A 23597-nucleotide genomic window follows, 5' to 3' on the forward strand; every position below is an offset into this window, starting at 1 on the left:
AGCCCAACTGCAGTACCAGGCAAAGTAGTTGAAACTATAGTAAAGAACAGAATTATCAGACACAGACGAACATAATTTGTTGGGGAAGAGTCAACATTCCCCTTTGTAAAGGGAAATCATGCCTCCCAAATCTGCTAGAATTCTTTGAGGGGGGGTCAACAAGCACGTGGACAAGGGTGATCCAGTGGATATAATGTACTTAGATTTTCAGAAAGCCTTTGACAAGATCCGTCACTAAAGGCCCTTAAGCAAAGTAAGCTGTCATGGGATAAGAGGGAAGGTGCTCTCATGGACTGGTAACTAGCTAAAAGATAGGAAACAAAGGGTAGGAACAAATGGTCAGTTTTCAGAATGGAGAGGTAAATAGTGGTGTCTGCCACGGCTGTACAGGGAGCAGTACTGTTCAACATATTCATAAATGATCTGGAAAAAGGGGTAATCAGTGAAGTGGGAAAATTTGCATAATACAAAATTACTCAAGATAGTTAAATCCAAAGGAAACTGCAAAGAATTCCAAAGGGATCTCACAAAACTGGGTGATTGATTTCTAGTGTGCATTACTTTGGAGTTATCAACTTTGGGCAACAAAATGACAGGTGAAATTCAATCTCAACTACACATATAAAATGATGGGGTCTAAATTAGCTGTTACCACTCAAAAAGATCTTGGAGTCATTGTGGATAGTTCTCTGAAACCATCCACTCAATGTGCAGTGGCAGTCCAAAAAAAAAAAAAAAAAAAAAAGCTAACTACGCTTGGGAATCATTAAGGGATAGAGAAGACAGAAAATATCATTGCCTCTATATAAATCCATGGTATGCCCACATCTTGAATATTGCATGCATCATCTCAAAAGAGGAATTGGAAAAGGTTCAGAAAAGGGCAATAAAAATGATTAGGAGTATGGAATGGCTTCCGTATGAGGAGAGATTAATAAGACTGGGACTTTTTAGCTTTAAAAAGAGACGACTCGGGGGATATGACAGAGGACTATGAAATCATGACTGGTGTGGAGAAAGTAAATACGGAAGTGTTATTTACTCCCTCTCATAACACAAGAGCTAGGGGTCACCAAATGAAATTAATAGGCAGCAGGTTAAAATAAACAAAAGGAAGTATTTCTTCACACAGTCAGCCTGTAAAGCTTTTTGCCAGAGGATGTTGTGAAGCCCAAGACTACAACAGGGTTCAAAAAAAGACCTAGATATAGTCATGGAGGATAGGTCCATCAATGGCTATTTGCCAGGATGGGCAGGGATGGTGTCCCTAGCCTGTGTTTGCCAGAAGCTGGGAATGGGCAACAGGGGATGGATCACTTGATGATTGCCTGTTCATTTCCTCTGGGGCACCTGGCATTGGTCACGGTCAGAGGACAGGATATTGGTCTAGATGGACCTTGTTTGACCCAGTATGGCTGTTCTTATGTAGAACAATTTAGTATGGCTGGCAAGGAACTCATCACCTGAAGTCATGAGGCACTACGACAATCTGGAAATTCCAGTGACGGAGACAAACTTGATAGTACCTTGAAGCTAAATTAGAAACAGCATATAGGCATCCCAGAAGTTGATGGCAGAGAATTCCCCTAATGAACCACTTCAGTCACAGACTGAAGTGTTGTCATCCATAAATATGAAGTCTCCAGATACTTTAACAAGAGAATCAGCCTAGAATCAGCCCAAGGTACTTCAACCAGGGAATATTTTTCTATCCAGTCTCTTCCTGAAGGAAAAGGGTTGATTACCTGAATTCCTGGCAGGGGCCATTAGATAGCCTGAATTGCTACCTGTTAGACTGAAGAGCCTGCCATCTCATTTCTGTTCCCCATGTAGGCACCTACCGAGTGATCAAGCCACTGCTTAAGGCTACTTAAAGAGAAGGTTAGGGAGCTCAGTCTAACTGATCACTATAAGGACATATTTTCCCATGCTTCAATCATTCAAATCACACTTCAACAAAAATGATTAAAGATCTAGAACACATGACCCTATGAAGGGAGACTGAAAAAAATTGGGTTGGTTTAGTCTGGAAGAGACCATTGAAGAGGGACAGAAGTTTTCAAGTACATAAAAAAAAAAAGATTATTACAAAGAGCGGGAAGAAAAATTGTTCTCCTTAATCTGAGGATAGGACAAGAAATAATGGGCTTAAATTGCAGCAAGGTTTAGGTTGGACATTAGGAAAAACTTCCTGTCAGGGTGGTTAAGCACTGGAATAAATTGCCTTGGGAGGTTGTGGAATCTGTCATTGGAGATTTTTAAGAGCAGGTTAGACAAACACTTGTCAGGGATGCTCTAGGTAATATTTAGTCCTGCCTTGAATGCAGGGGACTGGACTAGAAGACCTTTCCTGGTCCCTTCCAGTCTTATGATTCTATGTTCTCATGGCTCTTCTCTGTTCTGTATTAGTAACCTGTCTTCTTCATTATTTACCACTCTCCCAATTTCCTGGGTCATCTGCAAACTCTTTCAGTGATGATTTTATGGTTTATTTCCCAGGTCACTGAGAAAAACAAACATAAGGCCAACAACTGAATCCTGTGAGGCCCTGTTCAAAACGCCAATTACTGACTGTTTACAGTTACATTTTGAGATCAGTTAGCCAGTTTTTATTTCATTCAGTACATGCCACATTAAAAACAAAAAACAACAATATAAAATTAAAGGGGGAAAAAAAAAAAAAAAAAGAAGAGTCATGCAGATATAGATGCATTCCAAAGAATAGCCCCAGGAGGGTTCACCTGGCATCAGCTGTCAAATAGGGCCAGGTGTACAGCTTCAGAATTAAGAGACAGGGAGGGAATAATAATGAGTCAAGACCGAAGCCAAACCCAATTACATTTGGGGGAGGGGAAATACATGCCTTCTGGATCCAAGACTGCACAGAGGCCTAACCCCAGGTTTTATAGTTCTCAAACAACTGGATTAACATTTCTGTACTAAATTCCAAGAAGTCACATTATTCAGTAAAGCAAGCCATAAGCACTATCATGCCGGGAGAGGTTTTGATTAATACACAGGTACTGTGAGGAACAGTCTTCTCGGGAGCTTCTTTCAGAGGCTGGAGAAATTTCCAGGAACTCAGCATTCACATCTAGTAATGCCAAACACTTCTTCCACTAAAGAGAGCAGGATCCCCACCACATTTTGTATGTCCTCAGCCTGAGGGGCAGTGTTTGACTGACCCTGCCTGAGACATGGACATGCCTTCAGAGGTCCACTATGCAGGACCAGTGCTCCCTAGTAAGCTGCATGCATCGGGAGTAAGAGCTCCTCTTATAAAAGAAGCAAGAACCTCCCCTGCAGTGCCATTTCTTCCAGATGTCAGAGAAATAGGACACACTGTTCATAGCACTTGTGAAGAATCTGTGTGTGATGTCAGGAAAGAGAAGCTACTCAAGCAAAGTAAGGCTAGGTCTATACTGGGGGGAGGGGGAGGGTCGACCTAAGATACGCAACTTCAGCTATGCTATTCACATAGCTGAAGTTGCGTATTTTAGGTCGACTTACCTGGCTGTGAGGACGGCGGCGAGTCGACCGCTGCTGCGCCGACGACTCCGCTTCCGCCTCTTGCTGCAGTGGATTTCCAGAGTCGATGGCAGTGCCATCGGGGATCGATTTTATCGTGTCTTCACTGGACGCGATAAGTCGATCCCTAATAGATCGATATATACCCTGATCCAGCGGGTAGCAAAGACGTGCCCTAAAGGTACAAACTGAAACATAGCCTTATTTCCCAGGCTTAACACTTATCAGCTTCCAAAACAAAGCCAGGAGACAGCATGAGAATTACTTCCACTTGCTGGAGCCAGAACAGGAAACAAAGCTAATGCAGCAAGCAAATATCTGTTTGGGAAAGCAAAACTAGAGCCTCCCCCCCCAACCCCCGATCTTCCTTCAGTTAGCTAATGAAGTAAAAGCCACTTGTACTCGTATGAGAGGATAGTGAAGTAGTCATGTTTCTGTATAACATCCTTAAGTATAATCTTTTATAACAGTTTTGAATACTTAATATTTTGGCAACATAGTAAATAGCTAACTTAAGTCAGCCCAAAATCTCAAACTACAGCTTTTTTATTATAAACAAAAATGAGGGTATAAGTCAATTCAACAAAGCTTTCTTTTTACACCTCAGAAAGGATGCTGACCAATATTAGAAATGCTAGTGCAAGTTGCTGAAAACATAACTGATGGTCCAATGAATTGCACACATTTTAATAGCTGTTGTATGTAGGACTACCACCATACAAGTGTTAACATCCTTGTCCCCTCAAACTTAACTTATATTTCCAAATTTAAAAAAGAGCTGGGATTCAAGCTCATCAATAGGCTTAAGTCACATGACTCCAATTTTTTCTATTCTATCAGATTCCTAAGTGAGTGAATCCTGTGAATCCTCCCCCAATGTCACCCTTCATAAATACTTCTGAAGTGGTGAGAGGAGAGTGTGCGCACACAAAAACTGAAATGTATCATCTAATTTTTTTTTAAAGTTGTCACAGAAAGTTCATTTTTATGTCCCTCTTTACTATTCAAAGTAGAAGCAATCTTTTTATATATATAGTTAATCATGTTAAAGTTAATTTAAGAAATCATAGTCACCACTTCAACAGAAAGTGTTTTTAAAATTGTTATGCTAATATCTTTTTAACCACTTTGAACTTTGGTTTCAGACACAGCCAAAGATTTCTCCTTCCACTAGTTTTCTGAAGAGGATATTGTCTTCAGAGGAGAGACATGATGGATGAAGACAATAGACATGCTCTTTGCCTGGTCATAACAGCCTAGAGCAATTTCCTTCTCTACTTCCATCCTAGATGCTTTCATGACTACACAATTATTTAAGATTTAGTGCTCTCCATGCCAGCTGATTGAAGTGAGCTTCAAGCCGTTTCCAGGAATTCACATGGAGTGCGCCAATAGCAGAGATATACAATGAAGCATCTATGAAGTTAGAAAACTTGCAATACAAAACAAGTGTGATGTAGTCTTGTGTGAAGTGTAGTCAACACCATTTTTACTCAAATATTTGAATATTCAAAAAAAAAAAAAAAAAAAAGCTTCCAGCCTTACTACCATCCTTTTGACCTGTTGTGGACATGGAGGGTCATCTACCTTCTATTCACTTCTCAAAAGTCACTTTAAGTTTTGATATGCAAGTTCTCCATGACCTATAGCTGTTACAGGGAAACATGCCTCCTGCATGCTCTTCTTATGCTGATGAAAAAGAAGCCAAATTGTCTCTTTCAAGTGTATGTAATGACCATGAAGAGCCATTAATGGTTTACATAATTATTTCATGCCGATATTTAGAATTCAGCGCTGAACTAGTAATTAATACTGTTCTTCCCCTCCCCCCCATGCTCCATGTGGCATGGATATTATCAGGTCCTCTGGGTGTTTCAAGCTGTGCATCATTATAATTTCAACTTCAAGTCAAGAGGGAATTAAACTAGCCATGTAATAATGTACTTTAATTACTGTTCTAAACAGAGAACACCTGCATGCATTGTATTTTGTATTGCAACTGTGTATACTAAAAGGTAAACGTATAATCAAAATATAAATGTCTTATAGTTTCTATAATGTATGGCAAACATTTTTGCAAGAGTGAGTTATTTTTTAATTCTTAGCAATTTTAATATTCTAAAATAAAATGTTGTAGCACTGTAGTTTAATAGCTTAAGTAATTAACAATTAAACAAAAAAGTTAGATGTATGCTTTTTAACAAATCCTCATTCTACATACACATCCAGCAAGACAAGATACCTGTTTTTAAATAAGTAGAACCTCCTGCTAAAAGATGAAACATTTATCCATTCAAACGTGCAATACCGGACATGTCCCTATGTAGGCAGCTTAAAAATCAAAACAAAAACTCTGTACTATCAATATGAAATCACCCCTATTTTAAAAGGGCAAGTACTTGAATGAGTTTCCCCCAATCCTTGGCTTCTAGCTAGTTCCTCAAAGAGTACCAATTGCTACTGTTTCTGTGATATGGCCAAGTGAAGAACTGGAATGAAGCCACTTACAACCATCAAGATGTTAACAGCTCTTCATCACTTTTTAAATCTAGTCCTATAACTTAAAGACTATTTCCAAGCACTCCTAGCACAGCACTGGTCACAATTAGTAACAGCAAAACATGCAACCACTAAAAAAAAAGTGTGTTTTTAAGCTGAAAAAGTGTCCAGTTTGTCATGGCTTCCTTATTCATGGTTGCTCAATCCAGTTTCTTGGCAAGCTAATAAGTAGGAATACTTGATTTTGCAGAATAGCAAACTTTTGATCTTATTTGTGACAATTACAATCCATGATACTTTGGCTGGTAGTTCTCATGAGGGGCAGCAGGACCTAGTGGTTAAAGCACAGGGATTTGAGTCCAGAGCCAGTTTCTCTTCCAAAGTTTTTTTTTTTTTTTAAATGTGCAAGTCATTTAGCACCCCATTTTCCTCTCTGTAATAAAAAAATAATATGGCCTTACTTCATAGCACATCTGTGCAGTGTGAAGTACAAAGCTTTGAAAGCCTCAAACAAAAGGCACTATATAAATATGGTGATAGTTCTCAGGATATTCAGGACTGTGATTCACCTTGTTATCCCCCTGCCTCCAGTGAGACTAGCTTGTGCTTAACCAGATGCCAGTTCCCTGACACCTCCTGCCTGCTAGTCACCCAAATAATCCTCTCTGGGCTATGCCAGCCCTTACTTTGCCTCACAGATTAACAATAAGTGCACCTCAGTTCCCAAAACCCTTTGAAGCATTCCCTTGAAGTGGACAGCCCCTCATTCACTGAACACTTACTAGGTCTGCTGCCCCCAATGGGAACAGCATACACACCTTCTTGATTAGTTCAATTTACGATCAGCTCCTTGTACAGATGCCACAGCACAGATATTTATAGTGAAAACTGTAATTTTATCATCAAAGCTCAGGATTCAAGAGAATGAGTGAAGATAATGGAAACGGAAGGGTTACATATAGAACAAAAATCAATACATGCTTTCTAGAGCCTAAACAAACAGGCTAACCTCCTGTCTAGAGCAGTCTTTTCTTACGCTTAGCCTTGGTTGGAAACACTGCAAAAGGCTGATTGTAAACATGAGGTCCATTCACTTCTTAGGTGCAGGATAACAGGGTGCTTTACCTGTCCCCTAGTTATAGTCCAATAAACCTTTGACATGCACCCTCAGATAAGGCTTTTTTCCCCTGCTGTTCCTTCTCTTCCTCAATCCTTCATCTGCATTTAGCTCACTCAGACTGATGATTGCGAGTGAGACAATACTCACTTTACATTGCAACAGACGGATAAACATCTCTGCTCTGACAGGAAACCAGTTTTTTTATATATATATATATATATATATATATATATATATATATATATATATATATATATATATATATATATATATATATTAGTATAAAATACACACACACATACACACACACACCCCTCCTTACATAGTAGCAGTACATAAAATTTATGACAATATTCCTAACCAGTGACACCTGTTTTCCTTTCAGAGTGGTAGTCGTATTAGTCTGTATCAGCAAAATCGAGGAGTCCTTGTGGCACCTTAGAGACTAACAAATTTATTTCGGCATAAGCTTTTGTGATGAAGTGGATTCTAGCCCATGAAAGCTTATGCCCAAATAAATTTGTTAGTCTCTAAGGCGCCACAAGGACTCCTCGTTTTTGCTGTTTTCCTTTGATATCCTACAGGATGTTCTTTGGTGAACCAGGATGTAATATACCAGTCTCAGGAAATACTTGTAAACTCTATGTACCCCCCTAAGGTTGCCAATTTTGATTGGACATATTCCTGGAGGTTGCATCACATGATTATCTTTAATTAAAAATAATCCTGGAGGGCTGGCAACCCTGACCCCCTCTGTGCCCCTTTGCCAGCTGGCATTAAGAGGTTCTTGGATCACAAATGTAAATTATTTCCCACCCCCCTCTAGAGGACTTTACAGCTGCACAAGGCTAACGGATCTCACCTCCCTATTCCGCCCCACCACCACATTTTTCTTAAATGATGGTTTATAATACAAGCTATTAGAAGACTTTAGAAATAATGTTACTGTACCAAAATTCATTCTGTAGTCAGTGTGAATTTCATATTGGAAAAGCTGTTCATTGCTTATTTTGAGAAGGAATACACAGGTATACTTTGCTAACTGAAGCTGTACTTTAAATGTTTAATATTTGCATCTTCCTTTCCAGTTAAAAGGTAATGCTGTGGAAGCACTATGGGCTATCAAAAAGCACCTAGAAGTTGGTTATCCCGATCGCCAGAAACTAAGTACAGTAGAACCTCAGCACTACAAACACCTCAGGAATGGAGGTTGTGTGTAACTCTGAAATGTTTGTAACTGAACAAAACATTATGGCTGTTCTTTGACTTAATGCAGCTTTGAAACTTTACTATGTGGAAGAAAATGCTGCTTGTAACCATCTTAATTTAAATAAAACAAGCACAGAAAGTTTCCCTACCTTGTCAGATTTTTACATTTTTTTAGTTGTTTAGGTTTAATACTGTATTTGCTTTTTTTTTTTTTCCTTCTTCTTCCTCTCCTCTGTGTTACTGCCTGATTGCATACTTCCAGTTCCAAATGAGGTGTGTGGTTGACCAGTCAGTTCATAACTCTAATGTAGGTCCATAAAACCTCACTTACATAATTCCTTTACCTATGCAGTGTTCATATACACAACAGTTAAAAATCCAAAAGGGCAAATACTATATGAGCAAAGACACTATGGATTGAAATCCCAGCAAGACAAAGCTCACCATTCAAATTGCAATTAGTCCCCAAGAACACTTGCACTGTACAAAATTATTTCCAGAATGTGGGGCAGATTTTATCAGATATTATTAAAAAAAAAGCAAGGTAGACTGGTTTGCTCTGCACGAATAATAGAAGAGACCCTTTCCCAGAAAAAGGCACTAGCAGTCCAATGAAGTACACAAGCATTAGTTACCCAGGAAGATTAGTGAAGAGACGAGTCATAACAAGTAAACACTGAAGGGCAAGAAATTTAAGTTTCACATGTATCTAGTTTTAAACCTAAGATAGGGGACTGGAACAATTTCCAGTATCTTAAAGCAAAAAGCATGTTAGAAACTATAGCAGCAGAGATGACTATTCAGGGGGAATAAAAAGGTAAGAGGAAGATTCCCCTTTGAAAATAAAAATATATATACATGAATGCTAAATACAGTACAGTCTAAAGAATAATACAGGGAATAAAAAACCCACTAGACAAGATGTGCAACAAGGGACAATTTTTTAAAAATATATACACTTTAAAACTTAAGTAAACTGCAATCTATTTACAGCCTGCTTAATACGCCAGTCTTATCCCAAGTTTTTAAATAAATAAATAAATAAATAAAAGTTACTTCAGAGAGCAAGCACCTGTGCATCTGTCCAAGGGGTATATAATTGGTTATTCAAGAACTATTAGTCTGTTTCTTAGCAACCTCTGTAAGCTCTAATCAAGTAAGGCCAAGATTGTCATTTATCCTTGAAATGCCATGCCCCTTTCATCTAATAGAGGATTCTAACTGCTATTAGGCAACAAATAATAGTTTTAGCCATGGATAATATCCATGCTCACTACACATTTCAGCTGAGAATTCTTTCTGATGCCAGAGATCAGGAAAGCTCTTCACTATATGCCTTTCCCTTTATTTCATTTAGCTAACAACTGAAATGCTGACTGCTGAAATAATCCATTTTCTTCCCCTCAATTTGTTTAGATGAACTACCAAGCTAAAACCACTCAAACTAGGGTCTAAGTGTTTGTAGTTGGATCCTTTGGGAAGAAAGTCACTATATAATCAGAGTAATTAATCACTGGAATAATTTACCAGTGTCATGGTGGATTCTCCATTGCTGACAATTTTAAAATCAAGACTGGATGTTGTTTCTATAAAATATGCTCTAGGAATTATTTTAGGGGAAGTTCTATGGCCTGTACTATAGAGAAGGTCAGAGGAGATGATCACATTGGTCCATTCCAGTCAGACTCTATAAAGAGGTAAAAGAGCCTGGTTCACGAAACAAGAATTTTTGCAACAGTGAATGGTCTTCAGTAGGACTTTATATAAGAAAAGCATCTTTATACCGCAAGCAGCAGTACGGACATGTTTCCAAGCAAACCATAGGATTTGGAGATTATACTTCATGATCCCCCCAAGAGTATTTAAGCCCCCAGAACTTGTGAGATGGGTAAGAGGATTATTTTATCCACCATAAAATGCAGCCATTTCAATGTGGAACACTGCTGGCAGAGCAACACTATGGCAAGAGTTGAGACTAAATAGTATGTTGTATCCAATTAAAAAGCAGTTAACTTAGGTAGCAAGAATGAAATTATCCAAATAGGAATTTGGATATATGCCACTGAGGACTGAACTGACCCACAAACACAGTCTCAGTGGATTTCTGATGGCCTCTATTCTAAAATTCACCCAAGAATGTTCCATATGACATTTTGTTAGGAGTTGATCCCTACTAAATTAAAAGCAACAATCAAAATGATTTAGATACCTACTAGCCAGAAGTGAATGGTGGTACCAGCAGCAAAGGCCAGGGCAACTCACTGGTACGAAGCTTAGCACGCTGACACACCTCCACTGAAAGGGGCAGGATGGCAGGATTCCTGAAGAGGTGCTCTCTCTAGCCCCTGTTCAGGAGCTCCATCTTTTAGATGATCCTCTGCTAAGTTTTGATACATTTGAAGCCCCACCCTTGCCCCCATCCCATTCCTGGAAAAAATATTTCCTCTTTCAACCTAGGAGCTTCCTGGCTGCTTTAAGTAAACCAATAGGGTGGGGAAAGAAGAAGAAACGAAGAAAAACTTACTTTCTGCTAACTACTGTACCACATCCCCCCCGCCCATGGAGTAGCATCATTGCTTGCTTCTGCCAAGGACTTTTCAATCAGCATCTACACAAAGTTGACATATGATCATTAGTTTTATTCCACTTACTTGGGGGGGGCGGGGCAGGGGAAAGAGAAGTTTATAGGCACAAGAGTATCTACAACTATCGGCAGATCAAAGGACAGTGCTGCATCTAGTCACAATTACTTTTTTAAAATAAAGTTGGTTGAGGTAAAACTACATTTTGTCCTATGCTTAGTTTTTATAACCTTTTATAGTTATCTCCTTGTAAAAATACTTTTCTTGCTGTAGACATAGCCAGAGTGGCTTCACACTTCATAATAGGGTCAAACTGCTCAAGACAGTATTATAAGTGGAAATGATACAGAGCTTCTACAATAATAAATTGTGACCGATAAGAACCTCCTTCCCCTCCTCTATCCTAGGTTTATTATTTTTTTGTTAATAGGATTCTTTGATTGCAGATGGACTATATATTAGAATAAACGGATCAATGCACATGTCCTGTATACTGCAACAAGAGTGAAACGATCTCCTTGATGCACTGCCTGGAGTGCCTTCTGAAATGGATGGATACCTGGCAATCAGAATTTCTTTCACATCTATAATACTAAAGCCTGCATAGTCTGAATTAAGCTTCAGTATCCTTACAGAAGAGAACTTTAGTAAAACATTGGTGTGTCAAAGAAGTTTTAAATGTTAGAATTAAATAAGCTTTCAGAGGCACAGATATCATAGAAATGCAAGACTGGAAGGGACCATCTAGTCCAGCCCCCTGCACTAAGGCAGGACTAAGTTTAAACTGTCCTTCTATTACTACTATCTGAAGAGTTATTCAAAGTACTCTTAAGGGCATATGAAGGAAGAAAGGTTAAGAAAGTATAATAGAACAGCTGGCAGGCCACTAATCTCTCTGCACTGCAAGTTATTTTTACAAGAAATTCTAGGTTCAGTTATGTCTGAAATATGCAGAGGACATCAAGGGTTACCTTTCCATTGAAATTTGGAAGAGGACTTTTCTATAGTTACACGAAACTTCTCTCTTCATACTTTCTACTCTGGGCAAGCTGCAATGCCACAGCCATGCCTCCCCTCCGCTCCTTCCCAGACATGTTTAATTATTATTTGGACTTATTATGTCAAAGCATTTTCAAATTTACTTCAGAATTGTTGTACAGACACCCACTTCTACCAAAAAAGCAAAAGAAACAATAAATAAATAAAAAATAATAAAAAACAAGAACGTGGAAAGTATATATGTGCCTATTACTTTATTAACTTTAGGAAAAAAATAAATAATTTTAGGGGAAAAAAGTGTCAGTGTGTTGGTGGCCGCACTCTGAGGCCACCAAAAAAATTGATGCGAGAACCCCTAGCCTAGATCATTGCTATATTATCAACAGTGAACATGCAAGATTTAACTCAAAAGCGCTCTGATCTAATACTGAAGGGATACTGTTTACATACTGAAATAGTCCTTCACACACACACACACACACACACAAAATCCCAAGAGGAGTAAGAGCTGTGAAGACAAGTACTAAGCAGCTGGAAATTTATCCAAACGCATTTATCCACTAACCCATAGGAAACAGAGCAAGATTTCCTTGTACACCCCAGTCTATGTATTCATAAATGCATAGCAGAGAGGCTGCAGGGGATGATTTCTGATGCACATCCATAAGTTATGATTATCTGGAAGTATCATTTTGGGCTATTAGCATAGCATGTCCTTTTAGAGTCAGAAAACTTTCTGTGATGGTTATTACAGTACTACTAGAAGGTTCTCAAATTGCCTAGCCAAAGTGCCACAAAAAGGCACTTAAGAGTAAATATTTCATTTGAAAGATTATTAAACTAGGAGCTTGCCTACACAAACACCTATTTTGTGGCAAGCTGGGGTGCAAATATACCCCACATTAAGTGTCCATGTGAACATTGCTGCTGCACACTAAAAGTTCCCTACCACACTTGGATCTATTCTGCTTCGAAATAGTAGATTGATGCACACTAGGGAACTTTTAGTGAGGGGCAGTAGTGTCCACCTCAACACTACATGCACAGCAGGCTAGCACAGAGTAGATTTACACCCACCTTACTAATATGAACAGTTTGTGGCAAGTCTTAAGAGTTTATAGCAGGGGTGGCCAAACCGTGGCTTACAAGCTCTTTTACAGTTGAAGTACGGCTCGTGGAGCCCCTCACGCCCCCGTCCCTCCGCCCCCTCCCCCCGAGTCTCCACGTACCAGACTGGGTGGGTGAGTTGGGGGCCTCGGCCTTGCAGCAGGGTGGTGGTGGGGTAAGGGCTTCTGCCCAGCAGGGAGGGGGGGATCTCAGGGCTTCAGCAGGAGTGTGGCTGAAACCCCAACCCTGGCAGACGCCTCCCACAGGGCTGAATCCCGAGCCTCAGCAGATATGCCCTGGCTCTCGAACATCTGAAGATTGTCATGTGGTTTGGAGGGTCAGTAATTTTGGCCACCCCTGGTTTATAGGGAAACTGTATGGTCAGCACAGACTTCCATTAAAAAAAGCTACAGTCAAGTTAAGTTGCATAGATATTTTATGTTTGCAACCAATGTGTAGCTACCAACTACTTCATTTTTCATATTCATTTCCTGTTATACTGGCCTAATTCATATAATGTGCTTATACTGCACCTATCTCTGAGAACTTTAGTTTGTTAGATGATCTTATGTTCACTTTCTCTCCTTCCCCTCACCCACTCTATTCTATATCAAGTTTTGTTGTTTTAAAACTTGAGTGTCAATGGGGTTAAGAGACAGCTTGTCAAAAGTAGGAGGTTTTACATTTCATTCGAAAGGCATTTAGTTTGCATCGTTAACTTGGGCTGGTCCCATGGAAGACTGAAAATGACATGACCTTGAATTTGATCCAGTAATCAATGGGAATCCAGTGAAGAAAGCATTGCTGATCAGAGATCCCAAGTGCATTGCATTATGGTAATCCCTGCCTGAGCGACAAAAGAATGGCTCACTGCAGCCAGACCCAGAACTGAGAAGATGGGATGCAGTTTCCTAGCCAGGGTTGGGAGAGGCATTTTCCAACCAAAGCTATTTGGGTGCCCAAAGGCAGCAAGGAGTCCAGGTAAATTTCAATCCAATCTCTTCCAATCTTTAATTCTGCCCTTGCTACAACCATGCAGCTCTCAGATTTTGAGTTAGGGGAGTCTACCTGAGCTAACTGTGTGTGCAGGATTATGCTTAATTAGAGAACATCTAAAGAACAGGTTTAAATTATATATTAAAGGTGTAGTGTCACATGGATCTTAGATGTACTGGTGCAGCCAAGTTAGTCTTTCAACACTTTTGGGTATGATATATTCCACACTCTAGTTCAAACTTGATCTAAAGCATAAACAATTCCAGACATCTGGATGAGACGGATCACCCTAGTATCTGGGTACAGCATATAAAACTTAGAGTTAAAAAAAAAAAAACCACCACACTTTCATACATAAGATCCAATACCTGAAAGTTCCCCTCAGTCCTACAAAATTTTGACTGAGAAGGACCCTTACAGGCTAGATAAGAGCTGAAACACTTATGGAAATCCTGGCCACAATCCAAAAGCATAGGGCACACTAAGCTTCTGGCAAGTTCCTGGAGGTAACAAATAGAAAAAAGCCTAACCACTCAGGATTCAGGATTTTGGAGACAGAATCAGCACTTTGAATTTTACCTAGAGAGTTTGACAGCCTGTGTAGCACACAGGTGTAATATGCTCTTATCTGACCATCACATTCAAGGGTCTGAAAAATGGGGGGGGCAACTACTGGTTTTCCATTCTCTGTTCAAAATTTTCAACTTCAAGACCTGTCAGTACAATACACCTGCATGTTTAACTCAACTGCACGGCCAGATAGAGTACCAATATATTTAGTGCCTGGTGCAGAAAAAGTGAAACATTTTTGCCATGGAATTCACCATTTCATGGCATGATGGAGAGGTCAGAGATTGCATGGCTACAGAAGGCCAGACACAATGGAGCCTTGAATGCAACAGTTCACACCTTTTAGGGCTATTGTTTCAACCAGGAATCACTGCAGCGGTTTACACTGGTTCACACTTGCAAGGTTCTCTGCCACCACAGGGGCTGAAGTACTATTTCATAAGAGGACAGAGGAATGGTGGTAGCAATCCCAACACGGTTTTGTTGCAACCCACAGGTGGAGAAGTCCTGGTCACCATTCTAGGAGATCAGTTAGCCCTCTGATAGGTCAAGATGTGATCTAGTGTGTTAAGGTGCTACACTTTTTTTTGTGCACAATAGCCTACAAGATATTTGCAAAACATTGGCATACATGCCCATCTTCTTGGCAGAGACCTTACACATACAGCTTGACTCTCAGAGGAGCTGACCTCTTACAGAGCAGACACAAGTAAGCCCCTAATAGGTAGGGGGGGGGGGGCAGAGAGAAGACAGACCCTCTTTTTGAGTTGGCAAAGCAAGAACCTAGCCTTGGATAATTAGATACTGGTTATTTTGATAATGATTATGTGTATCTTCCAACTAAGATTCTTAGGAGCTCCTTCCAAACACTAAGCCTTACCGATGTGATGGAGAGTCAGTATTAAGTGACCCAACTCCCAATCTTTTGCTCTAACCATTAGTCAATACTCCCAGCACAGCCTGTTTAACTGGTGGTTAGCCCCATTCATATATAATACACCTTTCAATGCTTCTCTCCTGATCAAGGTACAAAACCAGTTTTTAAAATTAATGGAAGCCTACGCATTTTGTGGAAATGCAGGACCAATTATTATATTCCTGCATCTTCAAGATGTTTGATAGCCCCAGTTAAAGAGATACTATTTCAGAAAGTCTGAAAGCTACCTATCACTTATTTCTTACATGTCACTTACCAGTTGCCATGGCAAACTTATTCCAGAATCAATCCATCAATTTAGGAAGAGCCTGTTCTGCAGCAAGAGATTAGACTCAACTATAAATGTGACGTTTCTCATGATCTCTTGATGCAGACAGTTCCCAGTAATGTAGGTTAACACAATGCATTGGGCAAAGAACCTACCACTTTAAAAGTTTGTGGAATGTGAGCTTTTAAATATAAAAATCCAGTAGAGCTGAACTTCTGCATACAGAAGCATCCCAATTGCATTCAAGATTGAACACTTTTGATTTTCAACATGCCTTGCAATGAAGTCAGTTTTCAGTAGTATTTTAGTCAGATGTTGAAACTTCTATACTTAGAACACAAAATAAGATGACAGTGGTTTAGAAGCAATTATTGCCATCTATGCAGTTTATATTTAACTTGAGAAGTACTTTTATTTTAATGAAGTTAAATTTGTTTATTGATAATCTTTTACATGTTAAGCTTCTCAAATTTTAAAGGAGGAAGGGGAGAGTTGAGGTGGGTGGGTGAAGAAGACAGCTGTATTGTTCTAGCTGTTCCTCAATTTCTCCCACTGCCAAATTTCTGCAAAAGACATATATATCCCAAGGTAGCAATTTTAAGAACTTTTTGGCAATATCCCAACCTTCTCTTGAAAACGGATCAAGCTACAAAGGTTTAATAATAATAATAATAATAATAAAAAAAAACACCACACCACACACACACCTAACAGGAAACAGGGAATGAACAACAACTGACACTTCATATCACCTTGTAGGGATCACTGAACTCAGGTGTTTCAGCTTTATAGAACAGAGTTGTCATACCTCAGACTACTCTAAAGAAGACTGTCCTTTTAAAAGAGACTTGAAATATGCAAATCTAATTGAAAAGTATGTTTTATTACAATAAAGCATCTTAACAGCTGAAAAGGGTGTTTCTATTAACAGTTATAAACATTTCATTTACAGCCATTGTTAATTTGCGATATTAAGAGATTACACGGAGGGAAGAATACTAGAGACAAGTTTTCCTCAGTGTTCAATTTGTCCTAATCAATACTAAGAAGTTAAAAACAGTCTCCTTAAGTAGGCAACCAAGCCTTCAATTAGTGGCCAGTAATATGCTGACCAGTAAGTGCACATATACCAATTTATTTATATTAGGTGATATTTTATCCAAAGATTTTTATATTTTTTTCCCCCTGGCTTACACAAGAAGTTTTAGGCTTCAAGTCCCTTGGTGATAGTAGATGCCAAACCAAATGCATTTTATGTAAGTTAAGGATATGCTTTCTTGCCCTCTTTATGGCATCTCCTCCAACTTGATCAGTAAGTGACATTACTCATTACTGGTATGCTTATGTGCACACTGATGTGCATAAAACTAGCCTCATGATAAGAGTACAGCAAGTGACAGGTATGCCAATATGGAGAGTTTACACAAAGTGACCTGTTTTGAAAATGGCAGTTTTAAGAATTTGATGTTTGAGTCATTAAAGCCAACTTCTTGAGGACTATTCACCAATGAACACAATTCAGCTCAAAAATGCAATTATTTCTAGCATTTATGTTAAAATAAAAAGTCTTACATGAACTGGGAAGTCTTTCAATTTACTCTTGTTCATCACAGGTCTAATTGTATAATGTATCACGGAAGTCTGGCGTTCCCAATACCTTCCTCTTAAAGCTGGACACTCGTGATGAGGCTACAACATACCAGTTTAAATGCAGCATATAAAACAGCTTGGGTAGTTTTTAAAGCTGTAGCACAGCTAGTCTACAGTTATTTTTAGAGTTAAGGGTGGGCAGGGAGAGGACTTTATTCCTTCCAAACTCAAAATGCAAGCCACCCACCAAACTGCATTTTGTGACTGGTTGCACTGTTTAAATAAATTACAGGTTGCTTTGCAACAGCTGCAAAGACACACTGGAAATGAAACACCAAGTGTTTCAGCTTCAGTGCTTCCATAAAGTGGTGTGGGTAGTGGTGTAAAGGATTTGATGGTTGACAGATATTACTTGGGTGCTGGAAGTACTGTACTAAGTTTGTCTGAAGTAGAAAGCCCTGTTAAATTTTAGGACTTCTTCAGGATACAGAAACATAGTAGATGGTAGCTGCAAGATAGGAATGCGCTTATTTTGACAGCAAACAGAATTGAGCTCCGAACCTGTATTATGAAGACTACCCAATTCTCTGCCAGTTTCAAGAAGCAGTACTAGAAACTGGCACAATAAAATAATGAGCTAAATTACCTCTACTTCCTCATGCACCTCAAGTATAAAACGTTTTCAGATGCTAATGTTGCTCACTTAGCTTACTCAAAGCCAAGTTTATAATTTCACCTCACCTGTATTTTACAGCTGACTTTTTAAGACAGAAAGCATCTTTATTTAATCCTTTATCACATTTCAGCTAGCTGTTCACTCATCAAGTATCATTTATATAATATTCACCATAGTCCATCAGCAGGGAGCCTTATAATTCAAGAGAAGACTAGGAAAGAGTTAAGAGTTGCATTGGCCATTAGAAGCTAAGCCACTGTGTACACAGAGATCAACATGTAAGAGCTTGTATCCATTCTAAAGTTCTTCATGTGGATTTAAACAGCGAAAAGTTAAAGTATCTTTCTAATCTGAAGTATCCCCTCTCCCTTTTGTACTACAAAAAGCCTGTTTAAAACTGACCAGCTCCCCCATTAGTGGGAACTGTTCGCAGGATGAGTCTTCAGTACTACTGAGGATTTAAATGTTGTGGGACTTATTTCTTTAGCATGACCAGTCTTAGCTTCGTCATTTAACATTTCCAACGACTGATGATTTCCAGAAGAGGAAAATCTTACAAGCTTTGCACAGCCCAAGGCAAGCATGGATCCAGTCCTTTGTTGTTCAGTACCAACAATGTGCTCGGCCCGAGAACTGCCATAGCCGGGTTTCATCCTCCAGTGTGAGGCTCCTAGCCTCACTAGGACACGCTGCCATGACGAGTCCCCACAACTCCGACACTAGCCAAGCCGCACCCCCACAGCAAAGCTGCCCTTGGCAGCTGCCGAGCAGAGCCGAGCGGGGCCTGCAGGATCCCACCTGCCTGGCGCGGGCCGGAAAGGCTGGAGTTGGCTCCCTGCTCGCAGCCTCTCCCGAACTCACCCCGCTCCGTGCCACGTGACACCGACCCCTCTTCCCCCTCCCCCACGCCAGGGAGGCCAGTCCTTGGATTTCGCGCCCCCCCCCCCCCCTCAGCGCCAGTCTTGGCTGCTGCAGCCCCACACCCCCGGGCAGGGCGCCGCCAGGCGCCCTGAGACCGAGGGCAGCTCCCAGGCCCGGGGGGCGTGACCGGCCCAAACCCACCGCCCTGCCTCAGCCCCGCCCACAGGGGACGGTTCCCAGCCTCCGCCGGTAGGTGGGTGGGGCAGGGCTCCTGGCGTCTAGGCGCCGCGCACCCCACACGCCTACCAGGCCAGCGGCTTCCCTTCCCAGCCTCAGCCCCGCCCACTGCTGCGCCAACGGCCGCCCGCCAGCCACTTCCTCCCGCCCCCGGGGCCGGTCTAGTTCCAGAAGCCGAGCAGCTCGCGCCCTTCGCGAGCCGCCGCACGCGCTCTCCACTCGCTCCCCATAGCCTGGGGCCAGTGCAGCGGTTGCCGCCTCGCCTCCCCACGCCCTAGGCTCACCGTGGTGCACGCGCCCCCTGCCGGGAGGCTCCCTTCAATGCATGCCCCATTTAACTGCAAGCAGGCAGCACCTTGCGCCACAAACAGGGGAGGCTCCAAGTCTGTGCAAAGCTGCAGGTCCTGCAGCCAAAAACAACGTATCTCCTTCCATGCAGAGGCAAAATGCGTTTTGCATGGCTTAGTGCCCACACCTGGAATCTGCGAAAAGCAGGAGCGGTCACGCAACTGATTCCCCAGCTGCTCCTGCAGGACTGAAACACCCTTATGTAGGTACTTATGGGATTTATTTATTATTACACTGCAGCCTATGCTTTATATCTACTACTGCCACAAATACTCCGAGTCACTAGACTGCAGCCTGTTGCAAGCGTTTCTCGAATGCCTCCCTATCATCACATAAGGGATGTAATACAGCTCCCCTAGCCCTACAGATCCCGATCTGCAAGACCAATGAAATCGTTGCTGGTGAATAGGGGAAACCCCAGCTTTGCAAATGTACATGCAAACAGCAAGCGTTAATATTAAACCGGGTAACCATCACCTTCCATACCTCCTCTAACCTCCACAAGCAAAGAGCACACACTCCCTTCAGTAGTTTACTAGAGGGACTGCAGCGCAGGGTGGAAGGAAAAAGGCAACTCAAATTAGGAAGTGGAGAAACGAACACAGGGAGGTCATAACTATTCAGCCATCCATTAGCAACCATCGGGGAAAACCCCCTATTTCCTAGTTTATTCCTTCCAGCCTATTCAATGCACCAAGAAAAAGGTTTTTGCTTTGAGGAAATTAAAATGTTATAGAAAAAGGGACGAGAGTCAACCTACCGGCCATGCAAACTGAAAAGGTATAACAATCCTGCCCACGTCATGATTTTTGCCCTGATGAGAATATTTGTTGCTGTTCAAATAAAAAGTATTTCCACCGAGAACTGGGGTAGATCCGGATCCGTAGTTGCAAGGTCCAATGGGCGTGATCTTGGCCTGATATTCCTTTAAACAAACTTTCACATAAGTATCACATTCATCCCGGGTACAGTTCAGGTTCTGGGGACTTTTCATGCCATCACAACATTCCCCATTCAACAATTCTCCGTTTACATTCTTCACCGCGTTAAGCTGCAGCTCGAAATAGCCCGTGGATTGGGACACCTAAAAATAAAAATCAAAGGGGAGTCAACCTCATTACTATAGCGTCTTGGGAAAGTGCATGGAAGTTTGCAATCAGCCAATACAAGGTTTCCTCCTAAGCCTTCTAGTAAAGCGTTTTGCTATTAAAATTCTATTTACTATAAAATAATACATCTAGAACTGTATAGCTGTTACTGCAGCAATACAAACAGCTGCACTAGGTAACTGCACTGCAAAAGTACTGTGCATACATAATCCACTGCAAGGGATATAGACATTTTAAGATCCCTCAAGGCTGAATAAATTATTGATAAAGGTATGAAGAGGAGACGTATACAGAAGTGAGCACCCAACTCCTGAAATACAACAGTAATTATGATCTCTGCAAATGCAATCCTTCGTTTTCATACAGAACCGCTTAAAATAAAATGGGTGTGAAGGACATGTAGCTGCAAGTTGTATATGTTCTTCTAACACAGCATATTGATTTCCTCCCCCCTCGTTTAAACCCACGGATCTAATGCCATGAACAGGAGACTGATTGAAAGGCTACACAGACAGAAAGAAGCCATGGCAACCCCCACAATGAGATCAGGGTTTTAGGTCTAGGAGCCATGCCCCCAAAGGGGCAATGCTAAAAAGACAGTTACCTCTGCCTACGACATTAAATGCATTCCCTCTCCTCCACCGCACCCCATTTGGTGGGAAGGTAAATCCCTTTCAGGGAGGAAAGCCTTCTGCTGCAGCCCCCAGGACATTTCCCCACCACTCTGCAACCGCCAATCTTCTTACCTGCACCCACAAAGTTAGGAGCAACACCAGGCTCAGTGCTGCTGTGAGGGGAGCCCAGTGCCGCCTGCTAGAACCCAGCATGCCTGCTGCTCCGAGCCGAATGGTGCTTGATCAGAGACGGGCGAGGAAACCAGCCATGGACCGGCCGCTGCTCGGAGCATCGACGGCGAAGGTCTTTACATGCACAAGGCGGAGCCTCCTATGCGTTCTCTGCTGCCCGGGAAGCTTTCCCCACCGCCCCGAGAGGTGCAGGGCATGGGCTGTCAGCACGGACCGCCTAGAGTGCTCCCGCAGCAGCAGCGCTGGTTCGCAGGCAGCTCGGCTCGCTCTCTGCGCGCCCGCACTGCACGAACACCCAACAAGTAGGTGCCAGAGTGACAGCTTCATTACCCATTAGTCACCGGCGCCTCTGCCTTCATATTAATGAGGGGGACGGGCCCAACCCAGGAGCAGGCGGGTGTGGCCACACGGCGCTGCTCCTGTTCTTAAAGGGCTGGGGACTGGGAGACCGCCGGAGATGGGCACAGCCCGAGGGCGTGCGCGCTAACCATAGCCCAGGGGTGCATGCCGACTAGCCGCAGGGATCGGGAGTGCGCGCTGTACGCCCCAGTACTTCTCGTGCGCTCACATGCAGCCACCTGCGCGCTGGGGGTGCCCTATCCACCACGGTGTGATCACAGCTGCGTGCCTTGTGGATTGTGAGAGGTGCGCCATCAATCGTCCAGCGGGTGTGTCTGGGGGTGGAAAACTTTACCAGACCGTAGCAAGCCCGGAGCAAACTGGGAGGGAGCGATAAGACAGCAGCTAGGGCTAATGCACCGCTTAGCGGCCCAGTCCTCTTCCCCTCCCTGGCCCCACCTGCTGCTGGCAAGGGAAAGGCTGGAGGAAGTTAGGGGAGTCCCTTTTTTTTTTTTCTTAAATCCGCCTTTGGGTAATGAGACATGTGACGTTACCCTCTGGCTGATAAAAAGGAACATGGATTTTCCTTGTCTTACTCACCACCCAAGAGCCCCTGGCCGCGGGGAAGACGTTGATACTACTCTACTTCTCCCAAGTTTCCTGTTAGCTGGGAGAAGGCCGGCTGCTCTGCCCCCCACCTACCAGCCTCCTAGCTGCTAAAAGGGGCGACTCCAATTTCTGCTCCTCTATTTTTGTGGTCGTCCTCCTTTCTGAATGGCTATAGTCCCGACTTCTGCTGTTGTCCACAGCTTTCCCAAGCAGCAGCCGCCGCAGAGTGAAATTGACACGAATCTTGCCCTTTTACTGCCCTCTACATGGTTCTGAACAGTACCGACCAAACTGAGCAGAGTTTTTTGTTCATTTCACTCTGCTTGAGCAATCTCAGAACAGCAGAGGCAGTAGAGTTGCCTGTGCAACCTTAATTTGGCCCCCTTACGCCCATGCATTTTGACACAGTCCTTAATTGCGGGATCACTTTTTCCGCAGGACCCCTGCTTTATTCTGCGTATGCTACAGACCTGTTCTGGGGATGAATCAGGGTATTGGAGAGAAGGAGACTGTTGTCTGTTGCAGAAGTTGGAAGGTGTTGAATGAATGAGTCAGAGGTTTGTAGGAAGAGAAAGGAGGGCCTCATTGTTAAAGCAGTTGAATGGAGAACTGGATTCTGTTCCTGCCTGCACCACAGATTTCCTGTGCAATGCTAGGCAAGTCACTTCAACCATACTTCTCACAGGTAGTCACTAATTGTGTGTTCCTCATTTCCTGGGTGCCTGACTAGAAATGCTGGGGTCTGATTTGCAGAAGTGCTGAATACTCACAGCTGCAACTGAAGTCAATTGGAATTGTGCTTTAAACACATGAAATGTTATGACTCTGAAAAATCAGGGCCTAGGCATCTCAAATTGGGCACCCAAAATGGGTGGCAATTTTTTATCTTAATCTCTGTGCCTCAGCTCCCAATCTGTAAAATTGTTTCTGTCTCTTCCCTACTCCTAGCTCCTTATCCTAGTCCTATTCTCCCTGCCTACCCAATCTCACCCTCCACGACTCAGGATTCTCATCCCACTTCCAGTTTCCCCCACTCTTATCCAAATTCACCAGTCTCCTTGCCCACCCAGTCCTAGTTCTCCCCCTGCTGGGCTCCTCATCCAGTCTCAACCTCCCTGGCTCCTTGTCCCAGTCTCTTTGTCCAGCCAGGCCAAATATGTGTTGTGCCCTCCCCCCCCCCAGGCCAACTGGCTTCCATTTTTTCCAG

At 42.2% G+C, this 23597-nt stretch overlaps 1 protein-coding gene across 3 annotated transcripts in view; it reads right to left on the reverse strand.

The window, feature by feature from the left end:
* Nucleotides 1-22251, reverse strand: part of JAG2 (jagged canonical Notch ligand 2) — a 94541-nt gene extending 72290 nt beyond the window's left edge. The window contains exons 1-2 of one of the 3 annotated variants that reach the window (XM_008168216.4): nt 21383-22251; nt 20288-20611 (exon numbers count right to left, since the gene is read on the reverse strand). In XM_008168216.4, the coding sequence (XP_008166438.4) occupies nt 20288-20611; nt 21383-21463 (405 nt within the window). In that variant the 5' untranslated portion in view covers nt 21464-22251. Of the gene's footprint in view, nt 1-19463; nt 19767-20287; nt 20612-21382 lie in introns of those variants that run through there. The other 2 variants (XM_065593747.1, XM_065593748.1) reach the window with 2 other exon arrangements.
* Nucleotides 22252-23597: the final 1346 nt, after the last annotated feature.

The sequence above is a fragment of the Chrysemys picta genome, chromosome 4 (genome assembly GCF_011386835.1).
Source record: "Chrysemys picta bellii isolate R12L10 chromosome 4, ASM1138683v2, whole genome shotgun sequence".
In the NCBI taxonomy this organism is placed as follows: domain Eukaryota; kingdom Metazoa; phylum Chordata; order Testudines; family Emydidae; genus Chrysemys; species Chrysemys picta.